Source organism: Erythrolamprus reginae, chromosome 2 (assembly GCF_031021105.1).
Source record: "Erythrolamprus reginae isolate rEryReg1 chromosome 2, rEryReg1.hap1, whole genome shotgun sequence".
Lineage (NCBI taxonomy): Eukaryota > Metazoa > Chordata > Lepidosauria > Squamata > Dipsadidae > Erythrolamprus > Erythrolamprus reginae.
Window position 1 is genome coordinate 47,765,101 of NC_091951.1, and position 14,446 is coordinate 47,779,546.

At 47.2% G+C, this 14,446-nt stretch overlaps 1 protein-coding gene across 1 annotated transcript in view; it reads right to left on the reverse strand.

Annotated features, from left to right (window-relative positions):
* Nucleotides 1-14,446, reverse strand: part of LOC139160335 (zinc finger protein 208-like) — a 59,906-nt gene that overhangs the window by 22,569 nt on the left and 22,891 nt on the right. The window contains exon 5 of the mRNA XM_070738099.1: nucleotides 14,341-14,347. Coding sequence (XP_070594200.1) covers nucleotides 14,341-14,347 — 7 coding nt within the window. The remainder of the gene's footprint in view (nucleotides 1-14,340; nucleotides 14,348-14,446) is intronic.

The window sequence follows — 14,446 nt, forward strand, 5'->3', positions numbered from 1 at the left end:
ACTCAAGGTTCCGGTGATCCGTCCGTACCTCGATTTGATGACGGGCCCCCTCCAGGTAATGCCGCCAATGCTCAAAGGCGGCCTTCACCGCTAAAAGTTCCTTCTCCCAAATAGTATAGTTCCTTTCCGAGGGAGACAGCTTCCGGGAGAAGTAGGCACACGGAAACAACATGTCACCGGGCCGATGGGCTTGGAGAAGCACTGCGCCAACCGCTACATCTGAAGCGTCGGTTTCTAACACAAACGGCTGAGCGGGATCAGGATGGCGCAGAAGCGGTTCCGCCATGAACGCCGCTTTCAGGGCATCAAAAGCCCGCTGTTCCGCCTCCCCCCAACCAAATGGGACTTGTTTTTGTAACAACCGAGTCAAGGGCGTGGTTAACGTGGCATACCCCGGAACAAAAGCCCGATAGTAGTTTGCAAACCCCAAAAGACGTTGTACGTCTTTCACCCGTCGTGGAGGTTGCCAAGACTGAAGTGCGGCCACTTTGTTCGGGTCCATGGAAATGCCACCTGGAGATAAAATGTGCCCCAGGAATTCGACGGTAGTCTGGAAGAATTGGCACTTCTCCAGCTTGGCATACAACTGCTGCTCCCGCAACCGGAGCAGGACCCGGCGCAAATGGGTCAAATGCAAGGCATGGTTCGGGGAATACACTAAAATGTCATCAAGGTAAATCACCACAAAATGGTCCAACATGTCCCGGAACACGTCGTTCATCAGATGTTGAAACACGGCCGGGGCGTTGGTGAGGCCAAATGGCATCACTGTATATTCAAAGTGGCCGTAACGCGTGCCAAACGCTGTCTTCCACTCATCCCCGGCCCGCATCCGGACCAAATTATACGCACTGCGCAAATCGATTTTGGTGAATACCGTTGCCGTCCGCAACCGGTCCATGAGTTCAGGGATCAAGGGCAAGGGGTACCTATTCCGCACTGTGATGGCGTTAAGGCGGCGATAGTCACAGCAGAGGCGAAGATCGCCTGTTTTCTTTTTCACGAACAAAACAGGGGCAGACAAAGGGGACTTGGATGGCCGAATAAATCCCTTGGCCAGATTCTTTTCCACAAACTCCTTGAGAGCCACAAGCTCCGGCTCGGACATGGAGTACAAACGACCAGCCGGGAGCTTGGCGTCAGGGAGCAGGTCAATGGCACAGTCATACGTCCGATGTGGTGGTAGCCGATCCGCCTCTTTTTCGTTGAACACATCGGCGAATTCCTCGAGGCAACGGGGTAATTGAATCGCGGGAACTACTGGGCCGTGGGCTGCGCACACATGTCGGTGATAGTCCACGCACTGCAAACTGGAGGTGACCAAGTTCTGAGACCACACCACCTGTGGGTCATGTGCACGCAGCCATGACAACCCCAACACGAGGGGAAAATGAAGCCCCTTGGTAACATAAAACTGTAGGGCCTCCTCATGAGTTCCGATGCACATCCGCACCGGCAGGGTCTGGAAACGGATGGGACCAGCCAACAAAACCCGCCCATCGATAGTCTCCACAGTTAATGGCGGGGTAACAGGACAAAGGGGCAAGGAATGACGTTGGGCAAAGGCTTCGTCTAAGAAGTTCGTCGTCGCCCCCGAATCCACAAGGGCAAACGCGGGGTAAGTCCGAGTCCATTGCGCGATATGCAAGGTCACCGCAAGCGTCAGGTGTCGAAACGGTCCAAATTCGGGAGTCGTGGAGTCAGACGAAAGTGGGATCCCCGCCCGACCTAGTGTTGCCACCAAGCCGGGCCCCCCTCGTTTCCCGATCGTTCCGGCGACGGAGGACATCCAGACGAAGGCCCCGCCATCGGAGAGTTCAGGGCAGGAACGGGGACACCAGGGGTTGTCTCCTGTAACTGCACAGGGGACGCCATGGGAAGCACGGGAGGGCTGTAGGGTACAGGAACGACGGCAGCCACGGTGCTCCGCCTCTTGTGGGGACAAACGACAGCAAAATGTCCCGGGGCCCCACAATAGAAGCACAACCCAGCTGCCCGCCGACGCCCTCGTTCCTCCGGGGTCTGTCGGGGTCGGGCGTAACTTACGTCCATCGGCTCCCCGGCAGCAACACGATCCATCAAGCGTGGAGGCAGCGCTGGTGAAAAACGTCGGGGCGCAGGGACCGGAGCCGGGGTGCTTACGGTTGACAACCCCCGCCGCGAAACAGGTGTCGGCGGGACGCCTGATGCACGGGGGTTGGACCGTCCCACTCGACGGACTTCCCTGGCCAACAGCCTGGCCTCTATTGCCAAGCAATGCCGCTCCAAACCGTCCAACGTGCCGGGCATCACCTCATGCACTAAGGCGTCCAACATCGTGTCGGATAGTCCATCTTGAAAGGCCTCGATCAGGGCAGCCTCATTCCACTGGACTTGCCCGGCCAGAGACCTAAAGTCAGCCATATAGTCCACCAGGGGGCGCGAACCCTGGCGTAATTGCTTCAGCGCCCGCGTGGCCGTTTGTTCCTGCACCGGGTCCGCAAATTGGTGACGCAGCAAGTCACAAAAAGCATTGTAGTCCTGGAGTAGCGGATCATCCCGGGCCAGGTAAGGTGCCACCCACGACGCTGCAGGGCCAGCCAATAAACTGCACAGAAACGCCACCTTGTGGTCATCCCCTGGGAAGTGCATCATCTGCGCGTTGATAAAAAGCTGCACCTGGCTCTGGAACGCAGAAAACAGCCGCCGGTCCCCCCAGAACTTTTCCGGCATCGCCACAAAACATTTCCTTCTGGGCAAAGGTGCTGGAGGTGGTACCACAGGTGCCGCCTGGGGTGGGGCCGCCTGGGACAAAACCTCCACTTGACGTTGTAATAACAAGACTGTCTGGGTCAAGTGAGCAATGTCCCCTCGCAACTCTGCAAAGACAGCCTGCATGTCAGCTGCAGAAACATCCATGGTGACAGGCAAAAACAGGAAGCCGCCAAACAAAAGAAGTCCAACCAGGAACCAGCAGCAAAGAGCAAGGAACAAAACAACCAAACCACCCCTCCAAAATGAGCACCAGGTGTCTGGTGGTTGGTGGAGTTTTATTCTGTTCTGTCTGGGTTTTCCCAGACCTCCACACCCACTGAAAAAACAGCCAGACACTCTGGTAAAATCCAAAAGTATTTTATAGCAGGAAAAAATAAGCACAAAGGAAAACCTGTCTTCACAGCAGACAGGTTACAATACGTTACAACAGGGTCCTGATGTCCAGTCACTTTCACAAGCTTCTTGCTGGCACCCCCCCCCCAAGGTTTCAATAGTCCAAGGCACAAACCAGGATTGTAGCCACCAAAGTTCACAGACAGGTCTCACGAATCTCCAAGATAAAACTCCACAAGCCAGGAAGGGTGGGGCCGCCTTTTATCCTTTCCCAAGCACCACACCCAAACCCAGCTGTGACCTCTAATGCTGGAAATACCTAGCCAATTGAGTTCGTCTCTGATTAGCTCTCCTTTGTCGCATATCTATGATGTCATGAGCATCTTCCCCCAGGGAATCCAGGCTGCTTGCTGGGGAGAGCTCCCCCTGGTGGAACTCTGGCTGTCCTTCTTCTTCAGCCTGGGATTCCGCTTCCTCGTCAGTCTGCACCTCCTGGTCCTCAGCCTCTCCCTCTGAGCTGGAAGCCGACAGCAAATCAGCCATTCCCGGAGGGGTCCCAGGCTGAACCACAACAGGAGGGATGGCAAGATCTACCCTTTTCTTTAGGAAAATTGTGCACTAAGGTCTATGCTTAGTAGGATTCCAGGATTGAGATGAGAAAATGGACAGAAGAAAAAGGATTTGAGTCAAAAAATATTTTAGGCAGCTTTTATGAGATCTTTTGTTGCCATTCAGTAAAAGATCCATTTTCTTCTGGATGGATTTGGTAAAGTGCCATCAATACCCAGAGACACAAAACTCGTCATATAGCAAGGAAGCTTCAAATAGTCTCAGCCATTGGCTGAACGGGAAACAAAGAAACAGAACCAGGGAGAAAACAAATCTAATAAATAATTTCCCTTCTCTTACTTGAGTTGGAGGTTGAACCATAATTTCATCTTCACCATAAGGAAGAATCAGCTTCCCTCTATTCTCCCCTGTGAGGGACACAGAATTATAAAATTAAAATTAACAAAATAGGAGGAGAGGTTCTATAATAGCAAAGACATAGAGAAGATGAGCCAGTTGAGATCTCCATGGGGAATGAGAGAATCTTGTATTACCTGTGCATGTACCTTGATTTTTGTCATGCTCAATAGGCCTGAAGAAAAACAGTTCCCTAGGGGCATCGGATTGATGCCTCCTTCCCTCAGGATCTCTGTTCTCCACAGTGAAGGGCTTGGAATATAAGCCAGAGAAAAGAAGAAGAATGAAAGGACCACATAAACCATGACATGGATTCTTGTTCTGTTCTTTCAACACCAACTGAAAGCACCCAATGTCCATCAGTTAGGTTGGAAAAGAAGAAAGAAAAGTTTCCCAAAATTTTCTTCTAGGATTGGATAATGGAACAACGTCCTTCAAGAATTAGTGAAATATTATGAATGTCAGAGAACTGGTAAATTTTTTAATTTATTTATTCATTTGTCCAATACACAATACATATGGAAGAGAATAGACACAAAGTAATATATATATAAAGATAATATGTAAAAATAGAGGAGAAGATATATGAAAGGAAGAAAATATATATGACATATGAGATAAAGGAAAGACAATTGGACTGGGGAGCATAGCCTTCAAAAATATTGTTTATTTCATCTAAACTCCTTCTAGGCTCCCGAGATGAAATTATCTCACCTGCAACTCAACCTGCTCCTCCTTCTCCTCCTCCGCCTGGCTCAGGAGGAAGCCTTCCACCAGGGCCACCGCCTGGGAGGTGGTCTCTGCTCCACACTCCCGCACCCAGCTCTCCATCTGCATGGGCAGAAGTGCCAGGAACTGCTCCAGAACAACCAGGTCCAGCATCTGCGCTTTTGTGTGCTTTTCTGGTCTCAACCATCGACTACAAAAGGAATGGAGTCGGCTGCAAAGTCCTCGGGGACCCTCATCCTCTTGATATTGGAGGCTCCTGAAATTCCAGGCATGAACTTGTGAAACGATGGTTTCCTCCTCCAAGATCTTCTGCCCAGATCTTCCCCAGATCTCCCCACGGCTCCCAGACTGAGCATCAGAAGGGCCTTTTCCTGTTCTCTCATATGCCAAATGGCTTGCCATTCTTCCTCTGTCCTATTACACAATTGCAAATAGGTTGAAGGAATCTTGAGGCTCTCCAAATGCTTTTTCATTCACTGGAGCATTCATCTGGCCTGAGAACAAACTCTTTGTTGAAGAGAACTTTGTCTCTATGAAATGCTGTAGAAATCGCTTCCAGTTTACGTATCTGAGAACGAAAACCAAATAAAGAATTAGAAAAATGTTGCATTTAACAGTTGAGTAGTAATCCTACTCCTGGAAGGAAGCATATTTCTGAGCTATTGGAAGATTACAGTGGCACTGAGCAGTTAGTTTCTATGTATGTGTTGCAAACTATGGACTTGACCCTCATCAAAATTTATGATGAAATTCACTGAATAAATGCATTTGAGAACAGTTCTTTTTCTATTTCTTTCTCCCTCAAAGAAGGGCGTGATTTTTAAAAACCAAGAAAAATATATACACCCTAAAAAGGAGTGCATTAAAGAGCAACAAAGGGGATTAAACTGGAGGATAAAACAGGTGAAGAACTGTTTTAAACTGGGTATGCCTATGTTGATGAAAAGAAGGACTAGGGGAGACAGGATAACAGTGTTCCAATATCTCCAGGGTTGCCACAAAGAAGAGGAAATCTAGCTATTCCCCAAAGCACCTGAGGGCAGGACAAGAAGCAATGGGTGGAAACTAATCAAGAAGAGAAGCAACTTAGAACTAGGTAGAAAGTTTCTGATAGAACAATTAATCAGTGGAACCCCTTGCCTCCAGATGTTGTGAATGCTCCAACACTGGAAGTTTTTAAGAAGAGATTGAATAACGGTTAGATAGCCTGGTGTCGGCTAGCTTGAAGAAAAACACAGAGAGGCATTTCAGGAACAAGGAAATGTATATTCAGCAACAAAACAGGTGAGGCAGAAGTCGGAACAACGGAGGATGAGAGCTCCCTATTTGTAGGGAAGCTGTCAAATGAGGGGCCAATGGGAGCAGTCCTTTTATTAATTAGATTATTAATTAATGATTAAATAATATTTTTTTATTAGATTTATAGGCCCCGCTTCCCCTCTCAGACTCGGGGCGGCTTTTCTCCTTCACTCCTGTTTCCCCCCAAAGCAGACTAGAGATTCTACTTTCTCCCTTGCTTCCTCCTGGCTCTTAGGCAGAGGTGGGCTGCTAAGGTGGAACGGTGATGTGTGTTTGCTCCCGTGGCTCTGAGTCACGGTGCAAGTCCAGAGCAATTATACTACTGCACCTATACCTGCTATCAGGGTTCACACAACATGCCAATCCCAGAACACATTAAGAAACCCTGAAAGTTCACATAAAATGAAAGCCAACGAAGTTAGTCTTGCTTAGGATGTTCCATTTCCCTTTATTCAGGACTTCCTTGTTAAGAGTCAAATTGCATTATTATAAACAGGCAGGTTCACAAAAAGATTGCCTTAAGCCCAAAGAGTAACTGCAAGTGGTGAGTTCGTGTGAAACACAAGGGTTGAAGGAATGTAGATTGGGATTATTGCCTGTTTCCTTTACCCTTTGTTGGAAATAATAAATTATATAATTATATAAATTATATTAATAATAATAATAATAATAATAATAATAATAATAATAATAACAACAACAACAACAACAACAACAACAACAAAAGAGGTGGAAGAAACCTTGGAGGTCTTCTGGTCCAACCTCCTGCTTGGGTAGGAGACACTCCACCACTTCAGACAAATGGTTCTCCAATCTCTTCTTCAAAACTTCCAGTGTTGGAGCGTTCACAACCTCTGGAGGAAAGCTGTTCCACTGATCAATTGTTCTAATTGCCAGGAATTTTCTCCTTAGTTCTAAATTGCTTCTCTCCTTAATATTCTTATGGATTAAGTTCCAAGTGGGGAAAAAGAAACTGGATTCATGGAGGTTGCTTGGAAAGGAGGTTTAATGGTGGACAAGAACACATGGCACAGGAGCACATGGCATGAGCTTCTGTCCAGAGAAGGTAGATCACATGTTTCCAGATGTTAGGTGTGTTTGTGTGGGTAGAAATGCTGGGAAGTTCTTTTTTTTATGTTCTATGAGGCCCCGCCCTGAGCCCCTCCTGCTTCTGTGCCAGAAATGCACTGATTGGCTGTCAGATTCCCATGGTGCCATGCAAGGGCAACACTGTAGGCTGTGTTTTTGAGTTTGGGTTTGGCTGGCCCTTTGCTGGGTGATGGTAGAATGAAAGCTCTTTGGGCAATTCCTAATATGGCTCTGTCAGGAGTCGGTTTGTTATGTAGAATAGATTAGTCCATCTTTTAACAAAGGTGAGCTGGGCCATTCCTTGATGGGCACATTGACAAAGGTGGGGGCTTCTAAGAGTGGGTCTTTTTTTGTTGTTGCCTAAAATCATGTTTCCTGTGATATTCAATATAATCTGCCTTTTTAATATTTCCTAGGATATTTCATTTTTTCTAGGAGACGGGTTGGGGTTAACTTCCTACACCTCCTAAGACAAATTGAACTGCAGAGGACCCAGGCCCGATTTTAGTTTCATCCATCACATAGTAAGAATGCAGGCACAATCTTCTGCATCTCCTTCTTTATAAAACGTTTCTTCTTCCCTGCTTGTGATTTCCCATGTAAGTTCGTCCTCTGCCCCTACCAACCTTTTCCCAGGAAATGGGGTGTGACTGCCTCCCCCATAATACCCTCCTTCTTCCTGGGGATCTGGATTTCTTTCTGCGGACAACACAACTGGAGGCAAAACAGCTTTTCTGGCAGTCTACTTACCCCATCACACCCCGCCTGTTACGAGCATAGAAAGGGGGGCAGGGGCACATGGGATCTGGGCTCTCCCACTCTCGGGACCCAGAAGAATGAACCTGGATGAGGGGCAGCATATAAATCCAAATATTTTTATTTTATTTTATTTATTTATTTTGTCCAATACACAATGAGGGTTTTAGTAGGTGTATATATATATATATATATATATATATATATGTATATATATATATATATATAAAAACACATAGTAAAATACACGATGAAGGTTATAGAGGAGATACTCATAGTAAAATATATCTATGAAAGAATAGAAAAGAAGATACAGTAATAGAACATATCAATGAAAGAATAGCAGAAGAGATATAGGAATAGGAGAAAGGTATAGGAGATATAGGAGAGCAATAGGACAGGGGACGGAAGGCACTCTAGTGCACTTAATAATAAATAAATACATACATACATAAATACATACATCAATATCTCTTACTTCTTCAGTGTGAGAACCTCCTGCCTCCCTCTGAATGGGAAAACATCCACTAGTCACCCAGGACCACTGCTGGATCTCTTCCTTTCCCTTCAAGACTTTCTTCCAGTTGTACCTCCTGCAAAACTCAAAGGGTTAACCAGAGAGAGTGCAGAGTCCTAGATAGGCAAGATTAAGAATGTCACTCCCTTCTCACCCTCCTCTGGAATCCACCTATCGCCCTCCAGTGGTTTAATAGAATAGAATAGAATAGAATAGAATTTTTATTGGCCAAGTGTGATTGGACACACAAGGCATTTGTCTTGGTGCACATGCTCTCAGCGTACATAAAATAAAATATACATTTGTCAAGAATCATGTGGTACAACACTTAATGATTGTCATAGGGGTCAAATAAGCAATGAAGAAGCAATATTAATAAAAATCTTAGGATATAAGCAACAAGTTACAGTCATACAGTCAACATGGGAGGAAATGGGTGAAAGGAATGATGAGAAAAACTAGTAGAATAGAAGTGCAGATTTAGTAGAAAGTCTGACAGTGTTGAGGGAATTATTTGTTTAGTAGAGTGATGGCGTTTGGAAAAAAAACTGTTCTTGTGTCTAGTTGTCTTGGTGTGCAGTGCTCTGTAGCGACGTTTTGAGGGTAGGAGTTGAAACAACTGGTGAAAAACATGGATTTCATTTTATTTATTGGATAAGAAAAATGAGAATACACATGATTTGAATACATGTAATGAATATAAATAAAAGGGAACATCAGGACAGGGAGGCTAGGCACTCTGGTGCCCTTATGCACACCCCTTACAGACCTCTTTGCAATGGGGTGAGGTCAACAGTAGACAGTCTAAGGTTTTTATAGTTAGCTACGTAGCCAGTCTTGTTTTTTCCCTAGACAGATTTTTTGGGGGATTGTATCTTCCTTATTGATATGGGTAATTTGTTTTTCCTGGTGTTGGTGATTATTAATGGTTTGTATAGTTTAATAATTATTTTTGACTTCAAGCAAGAAAATGTTATAATGGTCATCCTTACCTGACGTGTTGCAGCCAGAAAATAGAGTTTTGCCATATGAAACAGCAGTAAAGTTTTGATCCTGTGATGATCGGGCTGCCGCAAAGGTCCTGAGTGTGAAAAGGGTCCATTGGTCACCTTTTTCAAGACCGTTTTAACTTTGAATGGTCAGTAAATAGACTATTGTAAGTCGAGAACAACCTGCCTTCCGCCCTAGATATTTTCTGTGGAGCTTCAAAATGGACTCCTGATCTGCTGATCTGCTTCTAAACGAGTGCACTGGTCAGACAGATAATCCTCAACCTCTGCTCTAACCACAATGGAGGCCAACGTTTCTATCTCCTGAGTAAGACAGTTATTATTGCTCAAATGGGGCTACCTTTGAAAAGTGTTCGGAAACTTCAGATCGCTCACAATGCGGCCGCGAGAGCAATCATGGGCCTTTCCAGATACTCCCATGTCTCATCAACACTCCGTGGTCTGCACTGGCTGCCGATCAGTTTCCAGTCACAATTCAAAGTGTTGGTTATGACCTATAAAGCCCTACATGGCATTGGACCAGAATACCTCCGGGACCGCCTTCTGCCGCACGAATCCCAGCGGCCGATTAGGTCCCACAGAATTGGCCTTCTCTGGGTCCCGTCGACTAAGCCAGCGTTTCCCAACCGGTGTGCCGCGGCACACTAGTGTGCCGCGAGACACCGCCAGGTGTGCCGCCAAGCTAGGGAAGCTCCAGCTGGGCGGGGCGCTGCCGGTGCCTCCGACCTCCCGGCTCCTGCCCGATGCCGCGGTTTCTGGCGCTCTCCTGCTGGGCCCCAAAGAAGGAAGGCAGGAAGAAGGAGAGCTTCATTCTTCGCACCTTTTTCCCGCCTTCCCTGGCGTCGGCGGCAAGTGTCCTTTGGGGCCCGGCGGGAGGGCACTGGCGGTGGGAGCGGGGGGGGTGGCGGGGTGGCGGCTGCAGCAGCCCCGGGCAGTTGCTGGGGGATGGCAGCGGCGAGCAAGAGCTCCAGGGCAGAGCCACCGGCAGCACCCCGCCCAGCTGGAGCTTTCCTGGCGGGGGTGGCAACAATTGTCCTTTGGGGCCCGGCGGGAGGGCAATGGCAGTGGAAACAGGCTGCCGGCTGCAGCGGCCCCGGGCACCGTTCCCTGTAGGCTGCGCACGCCAACACACCCCAAAATGCCCCCCGCGCGCCCTTTTGCAGGGGCGCGCAGGGAGCCGCGGCCACCCGCCCGCCTGCCCGATTTCCCTCCGCGCGGCTGGGGACGCGGATCCACCACCCTCGCCAGCCCGATCTCCCTCCACCCGGGTGAGGAGGTGGATTTGCCGCCCCCGCCAGCCCGATTTCCCCCCAGTGGCTGATCTCCCTCCGTGTGTGTGTGGGGGGGCCGACGAACCGACGACCGGGGGTTGTCCGTCCGTGTTGGGTGGTGCAGGGCAGGCACAGGCAGCCCCAGGGGAGAACAAGGGAGGGAGAGAAAGGAAAGAGAGAGAAAGGGAGGGAGAGAAAATTGAATGAAGGAGGGAGAGAAAGAAAGAGTAAGAAGTAGAAAGGATAGAGAAAAAGGAAGAGAAAGGGAGGGGGAGAAAGGAAAGAGGGAGGAAGGGGGGAGAGAAAGAAGATATGAAGGAGGGAGAAAAAGAGAGATAGAAAGGAAAGAGGGAGAAAAAGGAATGAGAGAGAAAGGGAGGGAGAGAAAGGGAATGAAAGAGGGAGAAGGGGTGAGAGATAGAAAGGATAGACAGAAAGGGAGAGAAAGGAAAGAGAGAAAGGGAGGGAGAGGAAGGAAAGAGAGATGAGAGAGGAAGGAGGAGACAGAAAGAGAGGAAGGAAGAGAGAAAGAAAGAGGGATGGAGAAAGGAAGGAAGAGAGAGAAAGAGGGAGAGAGAAATAGAGCGAAAGGGAGGAAAAGAGATTTTTTTTGTCCAAACTTTTTTAGCGCCCCCCCCCCCCCTCAATGTTCCCCAGGATTTTGAAAATATGAAAAATGTGCCGCGGCTCCAAAAAGGTTGGGAAACACTGGACTAAGCAATGTCGTCTGGCAGGGCCCAGGGGAAGAGCCTTCTCTGTGGCAGCCCCGGCCCTCTGGAACCAACTTCCCCCAGAGATCAGAACTGCCCCCACCCTCCTCGCCTTTGGTAAGTTGTTGAAAACTCACCTTTGCCGCCAGGCATGGGGAAATTGACACCTCCCCCAACTACTTGGCTTATGTATGGTTTGATTGGTTTGATTGGGTTGTGTGATTATTTTATTATCAGTGTTTTTAAATTGTTTTTTAAATATTGGATTTGTACATTGTTTATTATTGTTGTGAGCCGCCCCGAGTTTTCTGTTTTATTATCGATACTGTATGTAGTAGGTGATACTGATTTGGATTAATGCATAAATGGAATTGAATTTAGAATTGTTGGGGAGATTAACGATATTAATGATTTTTAATTGATTGAAAATAGAGAATATTCTCCGAAATGAGGGCGCTGCCCAGAGGGACCCCGCGAGAAACGCCTACCGCTGGGCAAGTGATATAGGGCGCGTGGAGGCAGCTGAGGAAAAGGAGGCGTGTGTCAGTGCTCTGTGTATCCAGATGCTCGAGAAAGCCCGTGGGGCAGCCTTGATCGGCCCAAGCGCTCCATCAGTCCCCACCCCAATCGTGCAGCCCGAGAGAAAGAAAAAGGGAGATTAAAGCGAGAGAAAAACAGAAATTTGAGAAAAGGAAAAAAGGGGAAATTCTAAATATTCTCTATTTGCATGGACTGTGGGGAGAGAGTGACAGGAGCAGGAATAAGGTAATTCCTCATACAGAGATACATCTGGTTAAAAATCTATGTTAATTCTAGATTTAATTGATTAAATCCATGGATTTTCTTTTCAGGAGTTTCCTGCCACTCAGTTGTTTCTTTCCACTTCATTACAAAATGTTTAAAATGTCCTTTTCTGACATTTTTTTAAATAAGCAGCATCAGAGTCATCACCCAACAGTCCATGCGCTTACATGACTTTCTCCTTTAATGGATGTTCCTATGGGAAGTAAGACTACTAGTCTGTCTGAAATCTGGGTAGATCTTTTTATTACCAGCCAGTTGATTCCTGTAAGTAAAAGTCTTGCCATACTCTTTGCTGTTATATGGCTACTTCCTGTTCTGCTTGACAGCGGTTAAGCATCAAGGAAGACAAAAACACACACAGAGACTGGAGGTTTCTGAAAGACAAAATATATTGCTTTACAAATTGAATGAGAGCCGCAATGATGGCAGAAGAATCTCTTTTTATGACAAGAGGGTCAGGGTTATCTACCAAGCAGATAACAAATGTCCCAAACCCTGCGGGGGGGGGATTATTGACTCCCTTGGAGAGGGTCTACAAGTTGGGCGTCCTGCTCGATCCATAGCTAACATTAAAGCACCATGTTTCGGTTGTGGTGAGGAGGGCATTTGCCCAGGTTCACCTGGTCCACCAGTTGCGGCCCTATTGGGACAGGGAGTCACTGCTCACAGTCACTCATGCCCTCATCACCTCGAGGTTCGACTACTGGGTAGTAGCCTAATCGTGATTATATGAACCTTAACCTGGTGGGAAACTGTAGGAAAAGTTAGTACTGGTTTAACTACAGTACATAACCAACATGACTCTGACCCTAAATTGGAGCTTTGAAGAAGGCCAAGGTCTGGACTCTGTTTTATGTCTCAGATGTTATTTGGAAGGCTTACACTGCTTATTAAAAAATATCAGAAGAAGGACATTTTAAACACTTTGTGTGTAATGAAGTGGGAAGAAACAACTGAGTGGCAGGAAACTCTTGAAAAGAAAATCCCAGGATTTAACAAATTAAATCTAGAATTAACATAGATTCTTCACCAAATGTATCTCTGTACGGGGAATTACATCATTCGTGCTGCTGTCGCTCTCTCTCCATAGTCCATGCACTTACATGACTTCACCCTATGGGAAGAAAGACTACTAGTTTGTCTGAAATCCTTTCTGCACGCCATGGATTTGTGTGGGTTTCTCTCTGTGTAGATCCTTTTATTACCAGCCAGTTGATTCCTGTAAGTAAAAGTCTTGCCATCCTCTCTGCTGTCATATGGCTACTCCCTGTTCTGCCTGACACTGGTTGAGCAGCAGATAAAGACAGAAACACACACAGAGACTGGAGGTTTCCAAAACACAAAATATATTGCTTTATAAATTGGCTGAAGAATGTCTTTTTATTATTAATTAATTAATTACGTATGCCGCCCCTCTCCGAAGACTCGGAGCAGCTTTATGACCAAAAGTTCAGGATTATCTGCCAAGCCGATAACGAATGACCCAAACAGCAGAAGGTTTGTAAAGAATGCCTCCAAACTGAGCTGCAGCAAAGGAATTCACTCTATTGTTCAATAGCTACAATCTTTCAGAACAAAGGTGTCCAAAAACTGGGCTGTTTTCCATGGATGCAACATGTTGGTTTAGAGCGGGAAACCCAGATCCGTTTCATTGTCTTTTAAACCACAAATGAAAACTCCTGAAAAAGGTTCTCCCACAAAGACTCCCCTTTTACGCCTGCTGCAGGATTCCCCAATTACTCCCAGCTGTGATTAAGATCGTCTGCATCTGCGCAGCTGCTCATGTTGCCCCATAATCCTGCGCACTCAGACATTGAGAATGGGGCCATTAACCACCCCCTCCTCATCTGACCCAGATGAGGCTCTAACTGGGGGTTCCACAGATACTGCAGGGGCCTCCACCTCTACCTCTCCAGCACTTTCACCTTCCATCTCTCCTTCCCCTCACCATCTGAACCCTCTGAGAGCCACACAGGTCTCCGATGCTCCGACGGACACCGCTCATTGGGGTCAAAATCTGTTATCAGAGGAGCTAGACATGAGCCAACCACAACACTCCCCTGTGTGGATCCTTCTATGAGAAGTAAGATAACTGTTGGAACTAAAACCCTTTCCATACTCCGTGTACATGGCTTCTCCCCTGTGTGGGACCTTTGATGGGAATTACGACTAGTCTGTTGGCTAAAGCCCTTTCAACACTCCCTATAT